Here is a 17504-nt window from a genome sequence, read left to right as displayed (position 1 = left end):
CTGCTTCTCTGCAAATTCTTCCTTCATTTGGATCTGAACTCCTTATGTCTCCTCATACACATCAGGCAGTTCACCTCCCTTGGGCCTCTGCTTTCTGCTCTGTGGTACTCTGTGCCCTGTCCCTTCCCAGCTCGAGCCTGGCGCTTTCTCATTTATTCTGCTAATCTTTAAGCCTTAGAGTCTGGCATACAGTATAGATCAATATATGGTTTTGGAAGGAAGGAAGGGAGGGAGGAAGGAAGGAGGGAGGGATCTGTTGGATGAATGCTGCAGGCTTTTGTAGCACCGTGGGGAGGGACTTCCCCCACCACTGCTTTGCTCCTTTGAAGCACGCAGGGCAAGAAAGCCCCAGCAGAGGCTCTAGTTCTGGCTCTCCTGGATGGCCTTGGCCCTGAGGCCCATGGGCTGACTCACTAAATCCAAAATAAAAGTCAGAGTTTAGTTTTGAACTGGTTATGTTTGGTAAGATACTGACATAGGGAAGGTGGCTTGTGACTCATAGTCTGGGTGCCTATTCATGTGCACTAGTGATCTTTGAAAATTTTCACCCTAGACATTCTGTATTATCTAAAATCTCCCCTTTCACTTTCTAATGAGCACTCAGATGCATTAATGTTTGATCAGGAGTTGCAGACTCAGGTCCAAATTAAAGTAGTTGTTCTAAGAATACTTTGAAGTCAAAAAGCATTGCTAACCATTCAGTATACTTTGTCTTTATTACTAGTAAGCTGAAAGGAGCTGGGTGAGATTAACTATCATGCTCATTTCCTATATGTATAGTAGAATTTCAGATGCAGATGTTTTCTCTCTGCAAACTCTTTCCTTCTCTTGTTTACACTGGATCCCTTGTAATTGTTAAAACCTTCCTAAAAGTAAACAATAAATGTCTTGTAGCCATCTAGGCTTTTTTCCTAAACGTTCTTCTGGGTTTTTATTTGCCAGCTTATTGGTTTGTTTTTTTTTTTTAAATTAAATAATTGACTTGCAACATACTAGTTTTAGGTGTTACAACATAATGATTTGATATTTGTATTATTATGTATTTTTAATATTGTCAAAAGTAAGGATAATTGTTTTTTTAATGTATATGTTAGTGTAATAAAATTTCTGCCTTTGTAATAATTAATGACTTAATCTGTGTCTTGTTTATTTCTTCCCAGGGCAGCCCAATGGATCCTATGGTGATGAAGAGACCTCAGTTGTATGGGATGGGCAGTAACCCTCATTCTCAGCCTCAGCAGAGCAGCCCTTACCCAGGAGGCTCCTACGGCCCCCCAGGCCCACAGCGGTATCCAATCAGCATCCAGGGTCGGACCCCAGGGGCCATGGGAGGAATGCAGTACCCACAGCAGCAGGTTTGTGCTGGTTTTAACCCCACCCCCCTTCAAATTGGTGACAAAGTTTTGTCTTTGTTGCTTACTGTCTACCTAAGATTGGTACTGAGAGAATTAGGGGGAATTTCACTGATTTTCTTTTTTCTTTTACTTTTCATAGTTTCTTCAGGTAACCACATGTGCAGTTTCCTTTTCTTTCAAAGAAGGAAAAGTGATGGGGCACCTGGGTGGCTCAGTCGGTTAAGCCTCCAACTCTTCCATCTCGGCTCAGGTCTTGATCTCAGGATTGTGACTTCTGCCCAAGTTGGGCTCCATGCTGGGCATGGAGCTTGCTTAAAAAAAGAGCGGGGTTAGGGGTGGGGGTGCCTGGGTAGCTCAGTTGGTTAAGCATTGGACTCTTGATTTCTGCTCAGGTCGTGATCTCAGGGTCATGTGATGGAGCCCTGCCTGGGGTCCCAGTGCGGAGCCTGCTTAAGATTCTCTTTCTCCCCGTCCCTCTGTCGTCCCCTGCCCACCCTCGCGTGTGCACGCACACGCACTTTCTCTTAAAAAAAAAAAAAAAAGAAAAGTGAGCGTCCTCCAAAAAAGTGGACGAAAATACCTGTTTGGTAGAGGGCTGTTACTGTGTTATTGGCTGTATTTGAAAGATAGGCACTGTTATCATTTTGCACCAAGTTATATAGATCTAAACCCCTGAAGTGAACTTGGCTTTCTAACATTTCTGATGTCAGACTGGCAGATTTTGAACTGTGAATAGACTTCGTAAGGTGAAGTTTTAATTATTTAAAAAATAAATAACAATGAAAATGGCATTGACTTTGAGAGAAGTTTTTTATTCTCCCAAAAAGTTATTTTGCATTTATTTCTTAACATATTAATTTCATATAAGAGGATTTGGTATATATCTGTTTTCTTTGATTTGGATGGGTTTTGTGTTTTTACTTAAAACACAAGAAGACTTCTCTTCCTTTTAAAAACCCAGTATTTTTCTCCTTTTTCTCTAGAATCAAATAGTTGGAGTTGCCTTAAATGACCACCTACTTTCTAGCTGTAGTAAACCTGGTCTCTTGGATACTGGAGAGTAGATCCTTGTTATGTTGGCCTGAGGAAGCATGAAATTAGGAAAAGACTAAATTAGATTCAGACTCGTTAGGGTGTTTAGTCACTAGAAACACCAGAAAGCCTTATTTATAAGTTCCCACACTGTGTCTTTAACCCTGGGGGTGCATTAGGCTGATGCTGTATACATTTTACTGCCTCCTCGATAGGTTCTTCCATAACATTGCCAGTAACCCGTTCCAGGGTTTCATATACTTCCTCTCTGGAAATTCTTCCCTATGTTTGACCAAAAATCATCTGTGGGGAAAAAAACCATTGGATCCGACTTTTGTTCTCTCTAAAGTGGATGTGGAGAATGGTACACTCTTACGTGCTCCAGAGCTGTGTTGATGAAGTTGCATCTGAGCCTTTTCTTTTATAGACTGAATATTGTTTTTTCTCTTTATCTTTTGTCCCTCCTTGGGTGATATTTTTATTTTAAGGTGGTTATAGGGAAAGATAGAAGTAGCTCAGCCTTTGAGTCCTAGCTGTTGGTTCCCTAAACAGCCTTTGTTACTGTCAATAGTTCTTACTCTCCTTTATTAAATTGGCTGCCCAGAATTCTCTCAGTCACTTGCACACTTAATTGCTCTGTTAATTTTTTTCAACATGATTCCTTTCTTCCAGCAATATTTTGCTGCCTAGAGTAAAGCATCTTTAGCTGAGGTTACTAATTGTGAGGGGGAAATAATTTGTAGATGATTGAAAAGTAAGATGTGATTCTCTCTTCCTTTTTCTAGTTTTAATCTAATTTGCCCTTAGTTGAGGGGAAGAAGGCCCAGGCAGCTAGCTGCCAAAATCCTAATTTTCCTCTTTAGCTGATTTCCTTTGGGGCCTGATGGTTCTGTATGATAACCCTGGCCACAGGAAGAGAGTAGAGGCAGCAGGGAAGAAGTAGCAGGACTAGTGGAAAGAAGTAGATGCTAATCACTCCTTGTTTTTCTGCATCTTCTTTTTTTCCACTATATTTTCCTGATGTCAGATTTGAAAGTCATTTCGAAAGGTGGTATTCTTGGCAAGCTACCAGATGCTCCTTTATCTTTTTCTCTGAATGAGTTCAAGTCGTATTATAAGATTTCCACATTGGCATAGTTTGCAATCCCAAAGTAGAAATCCAACAAATGGAAAGAGTGTGTAAAGAATGATTTACCCAAGGGGTGCCTGGATGGTTCAGTCAGTTAAGCATCTGACTTTGGCTCAGGTTGTGATCTCAGGGTCCTGGGATCGAGCCCCAGGTCAGGCTCTGTGCACCACAAGGAATCTGCTTGAGGATTCTCCCTCTTCCTCTTCCTCTGGCCCTCCCCTCATGCATGTGCACTGCGCATGCTCTCTCTCTCTCTCAAATGAATAAATAAAATCTTAAAAAAAAGAGAGAATGATTACCCAGGAATATTTTTTTCATTATTTTCTTCCCCAGATGTGTAAGGGTAAAAGTAGAGGACATACGCAGATACATAGAGTAGCCTTAATTTTCTTAGGTTCTTGGTGTTTTTTAATTCCTGTGGCTCCTATATAGTTTTGAAATCCAGTAACTCTTGGATTTATTTGAAGGGACAAATTGATGAAGATAACTCACCAAGTATTTTAGCATATTTTTAATTAAGATTTTAGATTAGGTATTTTACTGCTAACCAGAAGAAATGCCTAATTCTAATTAAGGACAGATCTTTCTGATAATGAAAGGAAAATAGTGTATCTGGTAAGAAACTGAATGCCTTGGCCGTAAAATGTCAAACTTTCATATTGAGTTCATCATAATTAGGGGTTCTAAATAATCTGTATTGCTTTTTCACCCTTTCATTTAGTTATAATATAGTCTTAAAATACAGTATCTTGCTTTGATAACTAAAAGGCTAAAAATAGCTGTGAATGCACTTTTGAATGTGTGTAACATTTTAAAGGGGATGCAACTTTTATAATACCAAGTTCATGTGATCAGTTAGGTGTAGGCTAATTAATAGCCTTGAAATGGGAAAAAAAAAATAGTTAAGGTTTTGGGTAAAGGTTATTAGAGCACATTTACTTTGTTAGGTTTAGCCTGTGCTCTTTGGTGAGGAATTCTCAGTGAATTGCTTTGTTTGTAAATTTTGGGTAATCATGAATTTGTCCACAGACAAGGTCCTGGCACAGTGATTGGCTGCTGGTCCTATCTGTTTTCTCCTAGTATTAATGTAATTGGCTGAGCATTTTTGTAATCATGGCTGCTAATGTTTCTCAGGGAAAAACTTGAAAGATAATGATGACATTGAGTTTTTATTGAGTGGACATCACCACCTAGGCATGACTTTGCTTTGGATAGCCTCCAAAGCTTTCTGTGTTTGGTTTGTGAACCTCTAATGAGCTGAATCCAGTTCATTTAATATTGCTCATATATTTCTGCAAAGGATTAAAATGCAGGAATTCAAGTTTGTAAATTGAGTTGCCCACTTACCAGCTGAGTGGTAAGTTGTCTTTGGCTCAGGGGTCACAGTTTGATTCCTGGCTAGCATTCCACTCCTGTGATGGGAATTTTAAATGAGTATTCTGGTAGAAAGAACTGCCATGCTTATATGAAATTTAACATGGATAGTATCACTGCTTGCTTTTTGTTTCTGAGAGTCAGGAGGAACTGGCCACTGTGAGTGTTTGATTTTAGTGTTAACCTGGTGATTCTTGATTTGTATGGTGATAATTTTATTTTTGAAATATACTCATGACTAGGTCTTTGGGCATGACATGATAATAGTACATCATTTTGGTATTTATTAACTGGAACTAGATTTGTGGTCTTTCACGTGCTGATTCTCCCACCTCATCAGGCAAATACATGGCTAAACAGATTAGTTTTGCACAGTGCTCTAAAAACTAGTCTACTTGAGTTTTTATTGAGCTGAGAGGGGAAATGAATTTTCTATGCCTCTGTGGAGAATGTTCTGCCTCTAGGCTCCTGGAATTCAAACCTGGAGATGGTTAACAGAAGTATACTGGCTGATTTCATCTAATACAGAGCTACACAGAGGAAGTATAATCTTTAAGGTTACTAGAATCTGACTCTGAGTTTTTCAGATTTTTAAAAAACGTAGACACTAAGGTACCCTTTGCTGGATCAGGGATGTGGGTGAGCAAATGTTTTGTTTTACTTCTCTTGTCCTTTGTGATCATAAATGTATATACAGGCCTGTGCCGGGTTGCTTTAAAAAAGATTTTCATATAAAAGAAATAGCACCCAAGGGAAATAGGCTACAGAAGCGAAGGTATATTTATTTGTGTCCAGCACATTTCAATTACCGCATGTAGTGTGAGATTTTTCCTGAGTTATCAAGGGTTAGTGGGTTGATATTTTAACTATCCTTACCTTGCTGCCGAAGTATGTATAATCTAATGCCTATTGGCATTATAAAGCCAGGAAAAGGTAAAGAGGGCAAAGTGAGAGATTTGTTTATGAGTGTTTTTAGAATGGAAAAACACGACTTTTTTAGTTTTTAAAAACACATCTGTTATTGCAAAGACCTTTACAACAGTAAGAGCATGATATGACAATAAGAATATAATCATTGTTTTGAAAGATATTCTGGCAAAATTAAATAGAAATTAGTTATTTTTGTTAAGGTGATCCATCTGAACTTATCACTTAAAAACCTAATTAAAGTTGAGGTTCTTTTGAAAAAGACTTTAGAAGTCAGTAGGTATTCTCATTTGTGTCTTTAGTTTATCTTCTGCACTCTTTGGATATGTCTATTTTGCTCTGTGTTTTTTGAGTAAAATATTTATTTCAGAACATAAGCATTTTATTTGGTACCATCTTAACAGCCAAAACACTTCTTCCAATGCAAATGTTTATTTTGGCAGCAGATGTTTCTAAAAGGAGACAAACATTACAATTGTTTGGCTAAAATAAATGTTTTCTTTGGGGTTACTGAGGCAGCCAAGCAAGTTCTAGATTCCCACCTGTGTTACTTTATATTGTCAGTCTATTCTGTAAAAAATGTTTACTTTTAAAAATACGGGTAAAATTATGTCTTGATACAGTTTGAACAATGTCTCTGAAAAGTCACCATGAATGGGGAGGGGAGGATTGGTTAAAGACTTAACAATTCCAGAGTTTTTGGACATGGAGTGTTTGTTTGGACTCAGTCTCTGAATCCTAAGTGTGAATCCAATAATCAGGGCTTAATTTTGGTTTTGCCTAAAAAGACCTTAGGCTTCCTGTTTTTAAGGAGCATGATGGGGTGTGATAGCATGAGAAAGGAAGGCTTGGCTTAACATAGTGGAGAAGGGTGGGTGCCTAGTGTTTGTTTTAATTTTTTGATAGTTTATGTTCACCCAAAGACACACCCACCCACACCTGTGTGTGCACACGAGTGCTTGCACACACTTACATAAAACAGAACATTTGTGTGAGAGTGGTATCTTCGTGTAACAAAATGTATCTGTATATGCGTATTAAATATATTAAGCGTGTATTCTATGTGTGTATAGATATGCATACATATATAAACATATACATGAATAAAATGAAGGTAAACATTTTGGGCAGTAAAATAATGAAGGCTGAGAGGCTTCTTTCACTGTGTTATTTGCAGCATTTTTAGATAGGCATGTTCTGTACTAAGAGACTTGGAGCCAAGCTGCTTTGCTTGTACACCTGAAATGTTTGGAGTCCTTTCAGCTGATTGCAGATTTGTATAAATAATGGCCTTTTGTTGGCCACATTTTGTCTTGATTTCCTCAGTTGTTCTTCATCAGTGAACGTGAAGGTATTTAAAGTTTACCAACAAAATACATTTACACCTCCTATTTCTGCTTCCAAGTAGATAGCAGATGCTACTATCTTTGATGCCAAAGTTCCCTGTAGATGGAGTTTTGTACCAAGAGAATATTTTCGAAAAGATTTGTAGATATGATAATTTTTATTTGCTCCTTAAAATGTAAATTTCTGGGATACTTAACTGGTTTTATTTACTTTTTATATTGTAGTTGAATTTAAGCATATTTTGAAACATTCAATATGACATTCTTAGTAGAGGAGGATTCGAAGAGGTCACATTTCAAGTTAAATAGAAATTTTTAAATCTTAGCCTTTTTCCTAAAAATGAGCAAAGACCAGGTTTCATCCTTGAAAGTTTAATGAGAAAATGTGAGATGATTTCTCTTTGTAGTTTGGATTGCTACTTTTATATTAGAAAGTTTATACTGATATATTTGTTTTTTTATCTGAACGTTTACATTGTTCTAGATATTCTGAAGATTCGATGTGCTGTCAGCGCCTGTTCCCTGCGTGTAGCTTACACTGTTTGCTCGGTCACATATGAAGTCTATGTATTTCACATTCATGGACTTTCAACTAAAATATCTCTTAAGTTTTTCTGTTACGTTTTTGTTTTTGAGATGTAAATCTTAAGCATATGTTTTAGGGACTATTAGAATTGCTTGAGTATATTTTAAGTAAATTTGATTTATTTGCTTTTACAAATAAAGAAACATCAAATGTGATATTTATGTTAAAAATTTAAACAATTCAGATAAAGCTAACGGGTGATACCAGTAAAACCAACCAGCCACATTACGTCAGTGCTCCCTGAAACACAACCAACCACAGTAATCGCTAAACAGCAACAACAAAAAACCCAGAAGATAAATGGACAGTTACAGTGACTAAGTGGCATATTTTAGGCCAGTAGTCCTTAAGCTTGCTCAATGTTAGAATCTCCTAGGTTGCTTTAAACACTCCAGGTTTGGATGCTCATATCAAGGACATCTGAATGTTACAGCCCCCTTCTGTCTCCTTTGGAGCTCAGTGCCTCCCCGGTGCCTCCCCTGGGCAGCCGGCATTAACAAGCAGGTGTCAGAGACAGACCAGTAAGTAAGGACCCCCAGAGCAGGTTTTGGGCCAGCAGCATTGCCATCCTTTGGGGGAGTTCGTTCTTGGGCCCTGCCCAGTGAGTCAGGAGCTTACCACTGCCCTAAAGGGATGAAATGGGCCCAGAATCAGGAGTTGGAACAGTGCAGCCCTCACTGATTAATGTTTGTAATCTGTGTGCAGTGTTGGAAAAATAGGGAGCTCACCCTGCTCATCTACCAAATGAGGAACTTGGACTACAGGATCTCCTAGCTTGGATATTCCTTTTAAAATAATAGTCAGTTAATGTTTTTTCATTTTAGTTTTAAATTTTAGAGTCTTGTGACTTCAGATACTGTCTTCTGAAATTTATGGGTTGATGCTTGATGGGTTGTATTAATATAACTACTAACCCACATTCTTTAAAATTTTTTCCAGAGGGGAAAGAGCTGTTTCTTCCTCAAAGATGAGCAAATTGTTGCAATCAGTGTGATCAGTTATTTACTTTTAATTTAATTTACTTTTTTAAAAAGATTTTATTTTTATCTGAGAGAGAGCAGAGTGAGAGAGAGAGAGAGAGAGCATGAGCGGGGGTGGGGGTAGGAGCAGATGGAGAGAGAGAGAAGCAGACTCCCGGTGGAGTAGGGAGCCTGACGCAGGTCTCCATCCCAGGACACTGGGATCATGAGCTGAGCCGAAGGCAGACACTTAGCCGACTGAACCACCCAGTCACTCTAATTTTATTATTTTTAAAGCGACAGGTTTGGGGCGCCTGGGTGGCTCGGTCGTTAAGCATCTGCCTTTGGCTCAGGTCATGATCCCGGGGTCCTGGGATCAAGCCCCGCATCGGGCTCCCTGCTCAGCGGGAAGCCTGCTTCTCCCTCTCCCACTCCCCCTGCTTGCTGTCTCTCTCTCTGTCAAATAAATAAAATCTTAAAAAAAAAAAAAATAAAACGACAGGCTTCTCAGATAACTTCTTTCTTCTGAATACCTGCTGTGTGCTAGGTCTGTAGAAGGTTACCTGTCCTTTTTAATATGTAGAAAATCATAAGGTTGAGATGCTAACTTTATTTGGAGTCACAAAAGGAAGCAAAGAGAGACCCAGTAATTACTTACTCATTTAATACATTATTATTTTCGAAGTAGTTCTGAAAATAAGTACATACTGTACAACATTAGAATAAACTATGTACAATGAATTCTGAATAGAAGTAAGGACTTTTTAAACTTACGTTCTGTGCTGTTAATTTCACTCCTCTTTAACCCCCATGAAGAAGGATTTGGTGGCTGTATTTTTGTCTCTTAAAACAGGTTTTTTCTGGCCGCCTGGGAGTCTCAAGTCAGTTAGTTAAGTGTCTGCCTTCGGCTCAGGTCATGATCTCAGGGTCCTGGGATCGAGCCCCGCATTGGGCTCCCTCCTCAGTGGGGAGTCTGCTTCTCCCTCTCCTTCTGCCCCTCTCCTCCACTCGTGTGTACTTGTGCTCTCTCTCTTTCCCTCAAATAAATAAATAGAACTCTTTTACTTTTAAGGGCAAAATAAGTTTTTTCTTTCATGTTAGTAGCCAAAAGTGAAATTCTTTATGGTCAGAAGTTCTTTATGACAGTTTGATTATTTTTGTATGCAACAAATTTATGAAGGCCATTTTTACTTTTCATTTTGGGAAATAACATTAAAAATTAAATCTGGAGTTGTGAATGAAATTAGAAAGAAAAACACTTTAGCAGAGAAGGAGAAGAGAAAGAAGATGGGTGAGAGCATGAAGGGAAGAAGGAAAACATGCGACAAACAGGAAAAGAGCGGCAGCCTTGCTTCTCTAAGAGTGGCTGTGCGGATGCCCCCCTGGCGCTCGGGAGCTGGCTCAGCCTGGCTTCCTCAGCCTCAGGAGGAACTCCCCGTGTGGGATCAAGTGTTAGAAATTTCCTGGAAATTCTGGAGCTGAGACCTGAGTGTGGTTAGAGTGTATGTATAAAGCAAACATCCCTTGCCTCCTAACTTAGCCCCAAACCAAGACTTAGTGACTGTCTATGGCAGCAGGAGTTACCCAGCTTCCTATTTCCTGTGAAGAAGTAGGTTTAATCGAGAAAACAGACTGTATTCCAAAGAAGTAACCAAACTAGTCTCTCTGTTGGTATTGAATCATTAAAAACATAATTTCTCTTTTCTTTTTTAATAACTACCGAATAAACTAGTGGAATTGGCTCTTCAGGGTTAGTCAAAGGCAAGGATCCAGGTCAGTTTCTAGAAAACATCCAACATTCAGAAACAAAGGGTAAGACTAATACAAATAGCAAAACCTGAAAGCATTGAATTAAAATGCAAAGGGATTTTTGCTGCAATAATTAAATTTCACTTAATGGACCGAGACTGAGAAAAACTAGCTCCCCCTGGATAGTTGTAGAAGGCCCTGAGGAGGTCTTGGGAGAAATGTCTGCTGGGAAGGGAACTCCAATCTTGAGGTGCACCCCAGAAAAGACAGCTAAACAGGGACAGTTTCCCAGCCCGGCCTGTAAGGATTATGTGTCTGTTCATAATCAATATCATCGTTATCATTGCTTGCAGAGAAAGCAGGGGAAAAAGGAAGTGTCGGAATAATTGTTGGCCGATGGGCTGTAGGACCTCAGAATACTTCTTTAAGAGGGGCAACTGAAAAGGAGACTTCCTTTCATTTAATGAGTATGTTACCTTTAAATTTCCTAAGATTTTCTGATATCCCAGTAATCTAGACATTTTAAGCATTTTCCATCCTCGGTTTTCCTCAGTGTTTTGGGCTTCCTAGAAAAGTAAGACTTTCCTTCTCTCCTTCCTACTTGTAAGTCCTGTGCCTGTCATCAGAGGTCTTGGAGATGAGAGGATCTTATTCCCCAGTAGTTGGCCAAATTTTGATACCTGGGAGAAGAGAAAAGACCAGAATTCCTTTTAAGTCCACTGGGCTGCAAGGGAGACACCTTCTCCATTGGTGTCTCTGACTGAGTTCTTTCCTATTCTTCTTCGTTACTGGTTTCAAAAATAAAGGATGGAAGGAGTGATAACCTGGTGACCTCATTGGCCCTAAGTCTTCATGACACCAAGTATATCACACCATACTTGAAGTCATTTCCAGAATGATAGTTAAAAGCCAGTTTACCACATGTATGCGTGAGGTCACGAGAGTAATAAAGTACAGAATGGAGAATGAGGCAGAGGGTTCCAGGAAGGATTCCAGTGCCCACCAGGGACTCAGCCACTGCTGCCCACAGCCACAGAAATCGGCATTAAGCAAAATGCAGTGTGCTTACTTCCAAATCAAAGTCAGCTATGGTTGGTCTAACCGAAAGAATTTAAGCCACCTAACTGCATCCTAGCTGCAAGGGAGGCTGTGAATTTGAGTTCTGAATTCTCAGCTGTGGGAGGCAGAGTTTTTTGGATACTAAGTCTGTAGAGAACACAGAATTACTCCTGACAGTCCCAGAGTTTCTCTTGTGTAAAAATGTCCCTCCTCAAACAGTCTTCCTGTTTCAGTAGATGGCAGCTCTGTCCTTCTGCTTGCCCAGGCCAGCAACCTCATAGTCCTCTTTTTGTCAAGGTCTCAGTTGCTTAGAGAATCCCATTGCTTTTTCCTTCAGAATATATCAGAAACGGCATATTTCTCACCACCTTGATGGCTGCCACCCTGGGCTAAAGCCCCACACACCATCTCCCATTTGGATCACCATAGTGGACTCCTGATTCTGCTGCCCCACAGTCGGTTTTCAGCAGAGCAACCAGAATGATCCTTTGAGATGGTATAAGTCAAACCATGGCACTATTCCTGCGACCCCTCACTTCCCTCGGAGTCCCTGAGGCCCCCCTTCATCCTCATCCCTGTGCCCAGCCCTTCCTGGTGCCTGGAAGGCTCTTAGGCAAGTCTTTATCGGGCTTGCCCTCTTACTTCTTTTAAGTTTCTGTTCAAATGTTTATTTGACTTGCTCAGGCTGACTTGAGTAAAATTGCACACCCCTCCTGTCCCTAGCCCTGTTCTCTTTCCTCCGTAACACTACCACCTGAGGTGCGTTTGTTGGTTTGCTGTTGTTCCCGGGAGGACATAAGGTGGAGGCAGCAGGGACTTGGTTTTGCCCTGCTGTGGCCCCTCATCCAGAACAGTACATGGCACTTCACAAACATTTCCCAACCAACGACGGAAAGAATTTGCAGAATTGGAGACTCTGGCCAGGGAAATCTATGGAGCCCGGTGCTAAAAGGTCCGAGTGCGTTTGAGTTGTATCTGTCACCTGTGCTTGGCTGAGAGGAGCAGTCTTTCACTGGGGCTTGCTTCGTTTCCGGCTGAACTCTTAGTGCCCAGCTCCTTGCTGAGCTGGTAGGAAGCCCGCTGACAGCTGCTGGGCTGTCCCTTAACCCTGCTGTTAGATTCCTGAGGAGTTTCTGGTACCTGAGAGGTTGTTAGAGCATGGTGGTTCTCTGTTGTTGCTTATTTCAGTGTGCGCTGTGCTAGGGGCCTGTGGTCCTCTCTCTGATGCTAACCCCACCGGGTAAATTGGAGACAGCTGCTACCTTACGTCGTGGCTGGTAATTCCTCTGAATTCTCTTGTACTGAGTGTGATACTTAGTAGTAGGGGGAAGCGAGCAAAAATTTCTAGATCATAGCTGAATCAGGATTTGGCAGAAGTGTGATACAGGCTCAGATCTTTGTCCTGACACCGGTCGTTTGACAGTGCTTACGGAGAACAAGCCCTCAATGAGTTAAGATGCCGTTTATGGAAAACAGACATTTTTCCAGTGGGGATTTACTGCTGGCGGAAGAGGATTCCTTCACAGTGGGAGGCAGAGCTGTGCCATGCATGGTGTGAATCTGGAGGCCGTGAAAGGGGCTTAAAACCCTGGGGGGTTGGGGGGGGAGTAGTTTACATCCAAGCTTATACAGGAATTGTGTAAAAGCCGGTGATTTGTGGGGAAAAAACCTTAAATGTGATGTGGCAGTTCTCCATAAGTGAAACTGATAAGTTGATCCCACCTTTCTTAGCAGACGTTTTCACGTGCTTTATGGAGTCAGAGCCCTTCTATCATGCTTAGCTTTTAGAAGAGGAGGTGCATTATGGACCGAGATTTGGAACGGTTACCCTTTGCCTGCAGTGGGCTGTTCCTTGTTTCCAGAAGCAGAGGTTGTGGCCACACCCAGAATGAAAGTTACACCTAGGAGTAATGAAATGCAGTTTAGACCAAATTTTACAAAATTGTCCCTGTGTGCTTTATTTCAGTTGAGGGTGTATGATCGATAAATAATTCACTTTTTTTTTTAAAAGATTTTATTTATTTACTTAATTGACAGACAGCGAGAGAGAGGGAGCACAAGCGGGGGGGAGCGGGAGAGGGAGAAGCAGGCTCCCCACTGAGCAGGGAGCCCGATGTGGGGCTCCATCCCAGGACCCTAGAATTATGACCTGAGCTGAAGGCAGACACTTAATGACTGAGCCACCTAGTCGCCCTGTTAAATAATTCACTTTTAAGGAAGTACAAGGATTTAGTGCCTCAGTGTCTGTGTGATCTCATTGTCCTCTTCCTCTGCATCTTGATCATCCCTGTCTTCCTGGGCCCAGTTTCTTATTTGTAAAATATGAGAGGTTGTCACTAGATGCCCAGTCACAACAGTCGCTGTGCTGGGTGTTGCACTGGGTCCCTTTATGTGGGTGCTCTCAACCTAACCCCTGCTGAGCTTCTGTTTATCTTGACTTTCTGAATAATAATAAGAGCTAATATTTATTAAGGGCTTATTCTGTCAGGCACTGTTTTACTTGCTTTACTTGGATTAACATAGTCCTCACAGTGGCCTCCTGGGGCAGGTGTTATAATCCTCAGTTTATAGATGAGGAAACTGGTCATTTGACAGTAGTTGTTCAAATTTATGTGCTTACTCAGTGGTGCAGCAAGAATTTCAGATCCTTGGCACTTTAACTCTGGGCCCACGCCAGTGTAAATTTTATGATTCTGGTAAAACTGGAATGCTTTTCATCACAAACTAGAATTCATTTGGATTTTTGCATAGTAAGACTGATTATAGTTAGGGTAGCCTAATTTTGACATTGAATATTAGTTTCATTAGCTTTGTGACCTTTACCAGGTTGAAAATGAAATGTTACCTATGAGGTCTACCAAACTTAGAGTCAGGAGTTTTGGTTTTTTTTTATTGAGGTGAAAGTTAACCATTTTAAAGTGTACAGTTCAGTGTCGTTTAGTACAGTTCACAGTACTGTGCAACCACCATCTTTATCTAGTTCCAGAACATCTCCTTCACCCCCAGATGACACTCTTATCCCTAGTAAAGACTCACTTCCTGTTTCCTCCTCTCCCCAGCCCCTGGCAACCCCTAGTCTGCTTTCTGTCTCTATTTACCTACTTTGGATATTTCACATAAATGGAATCCTACAATATGTGACCTTTTGTGTCTAGCTCCTTTCATTTAACATAATATTTTCAGGGTTCATCCCTGTGGTAGCACCTATCAGTGCTTCATTCCTTTTTATGGCTGTACATTATTCCCTTGTATGGATACAACATCCTTTGTTTCTCCATTCATCTGTTGATGGGCACGTGTGTTTCCACTTGTTAGCTACTGTGAATAGTGCTATTATCAACAGTCTGTATTTGAATACTGGTTTTAACTTCTTTTGGGTGTATACCTGGGGGTAGAATTGCTAGGTTGTGTGGTGATCCTGTGCTTAACTCTTCAAGGACCTGCCCAGCCATGGTGGCTGTACCATTTTACATTAGAATCATGGGATTTTAACATTGGTGTGGTGTTTACCGAGACTGTCCTAAGTGCCAGGGCATCTTACTAAACCCTTTGCATATATCACCTCCTATAATTCTTGCCAAAGCTATTAGGTAGGCTATGCTGCTTTGCCAGTGGGGAGATCAAGTGGGTGGGTAGCTTGCCTGGGGTCGTCGTGCAGCCTCAAAGACCATGCAGCCCAGTGCTTCTCAATGTGTGCCACACATTCTGCTGATGTTAGGCAAGATCATTTCGGGCAGCACGTAGACACAGCATTACAAAGCACTGAATCATAGAGTAAGAAAGTTATTTTCTTACGCATTTTGTCTTTCTTATGAATGGAAGTCTGCTCTGATACCATTCAGACACTTCATAGCCCCTCTTCCCGTCTTTTCATTTTCTTAAGAAGAGGCCTCAGTCTAAGAGCCTTGGGCAGGTGTCAGCATCCAGTTAGAAGGTAATCACACTGTATTGTCATCATAGTCTGTATTTTGTGGTTATCTTGTACTTGTGGCAGGCACTATTGGCTTTCTGTTTATGGTAGTAAATTGAAAGTTTTCTTTAAAATGAAATTATTTGAATTAAAAAATGATTCATGTCAAAGAAAAACCGCTCATACTGTAAGCGGAGTTTACTCGCTTTTATTCACATTTATTGAATGTGTACTAAATGTTCTGTACTGTACTTGCACTGGGGAATTAAAGATGACGATAACCAGGTCTTTGCTCCCTGGATGCTCTACAAAGAAAGAAGTTGAGCAGTATGTAGTGAGTTCAGATATCGATGTTTACCTGGTGCTATGGCAACACGGAGGGACATTTTCCTGGCGGGGAGGGATAGGAACAGGGAGAGTGTTAGATTGTATGTGTGGATACAGACTGCTTCTCATTATGCCAGGTCCCTAATGAATTTTGAAAATTGATCTTTTGGGTTCAGATAAATATCATTATCTCATGCATCCATTTGATTTGCTATTATTTTTGTTTTATTGGATTAAGAGAGTATTATTAAGGTCTTCAGTGGTTTGTTCACTTAATTGTCATGAGACATGTTGATAAATGTAGAGGAACTCAGAGTATACTCACGGAAGGACATGGATGTAGGTCTTTAGAAGACAGTGTGCTGAGTGCTGTAGGAGGATTTGGAGAACATGTTCTGGGAACAACTAAAGCTGCATGCAGTGTGTGACATAAGACCTGGATTTTGGAATAGGAGTTTGCTGGGTTTGGGAGAGGAAAGTGAGGGTGGTGCTTTTCAGTTCAAATAGGGCTTAAAGGGGTCTTTAGGAATTTTACAGAATTTTTCACATTTTAAGTTTGCACAAGCATAGAATCTAACTTCTTTTTTTCTTCTTGTGCTTTCAAATTTTCCTTTCATCTTTGCCCATATTAGTGCTTTGATGGATCATTTCAGAGAGCAACAGGGTTCCTGTTTGAAGACTGGCTGGATCTTGTTTGATTTTTTTTTTTTGAGGAGAAACTGTCTCTCCATACTTAGGCTTCCAGAATGGAGAAAATTACTAATCTATTCATGTATCAAGAGGGGTCAGAAATGTGACATGTCTAAAAACATTGTTTTGAAAAGTAGACCTTTTAAAAATGGCCTATGGTTCTATTAGCGTTACTTTCTTTTTCCTCAGAGATTATGCAAAATTGTGCCTGCATCATACAATTACAACATCTCTGTGGCAGTTAAGTTTGTACCTCCAGGGGCACCTGGGTGGCTCAGTTGTTAAGCGTCTGCCTTCGGCTCAGGTCATGATCCCAGGGTCCTGGGATCGAGCCCCGCATCGGGCTCCCTGCTCGGCGGGAAGCCTGCTTCTCCCTCTCCCATGCCCCCCTGCTTGTGTTCCCTCTCTCGCTGTGTCTCTCTCTGTCAAATAAATAAAATCTTAAGAAAAAAAAGTTTGTACCTACAGAATGAATATTAGCTCTTAGAGTCCACAGTGCTCGTGAATTCTTCTTGTAGAAATAGGAACCTGCCAAAACCCCAGAGTAATATTTAGACAATATAATCATTACTGTGAACTTTTATTCCAGTGGTTTAACTAGGGTGAATGATGGTATGGAAATAGATAAGCTAAATTTTGAATAAAAAATTAAACATTGTTTATTTTTCCCCTTAACCGAGCTTATTAGTTGACTTTTATGTTTCATTTCTGACCTCTGCTTTTATGAACAAGAGTGTAAAAAAAAATGTACCTCTCATCAGTTTTTCTGATTATTGCCAGTTTTATTTATCAGTGTTGGCCCTGATAACATATTTTAGGGCATCTTTTCTTGTTATACAAAGTTGCATATATTTACTACACATCTTTTCAAATTAAGAAGGAAAAAGTAATAGAGTGCTTGCTCATTTCTGTTAATCAGATCTATATAATTCACTGTAATGAATAAGGTTTTCTCTTCCTTCATCATGTTTTTCCTCCTTCCATTATTTTTGGAAGCATTTTAATTTGTATTCATTACATTGTTCTTATATTAATGGCAAGATGTATGATTGATATTATAT

At 40.3% G+C, this 17504-nt stretch overlaps 1 protein-coding gene across 14 annotated transcripts in view; it reads left to right on the top strand.

The window, feature by feature from the left end:
* ARID1B (AT-rich interaction domain 1B) overlaps nucleotides 1–17504 on the top strand; it is a 440094-nt gene that overhangs the window by 48905 nt on the left and 373685 nt on the right. For all 14 annotated transcript variants that reach the window (XM_078054524.1, XM_078054525.1, XM_078054529.1 and 11 more), the window contains exon 2: nucleotides 1161–1355. In XM_078054524.1, the coding sequence (XP_077910650.1) occupies nucleotides 1161–1355 (195 nt within the window). The remainder of the gene's footprint in view (nucleotides 1–1160; nucleotides 1356–17504) is intronic.

This window comes from Halichoerus grypus, chromosome 9 (assembly GCF_964656455.1).
Source record: "Halichoerus grypus chromosome 9, mHalGry1.hap1.1, whole genome shotgun sequence".
Lineage (NCBI taxonomy): Eukaryota > Metazoa > Chordata > Mammalia > Carnivora > Phocidae > Halichoerus > Halichoerus grypus.
The sequence above is the reverse complement of the archived record's forward strand: the minus strand, read 5'-3'. Positions and strand labels throughout refer to the sequence as shown.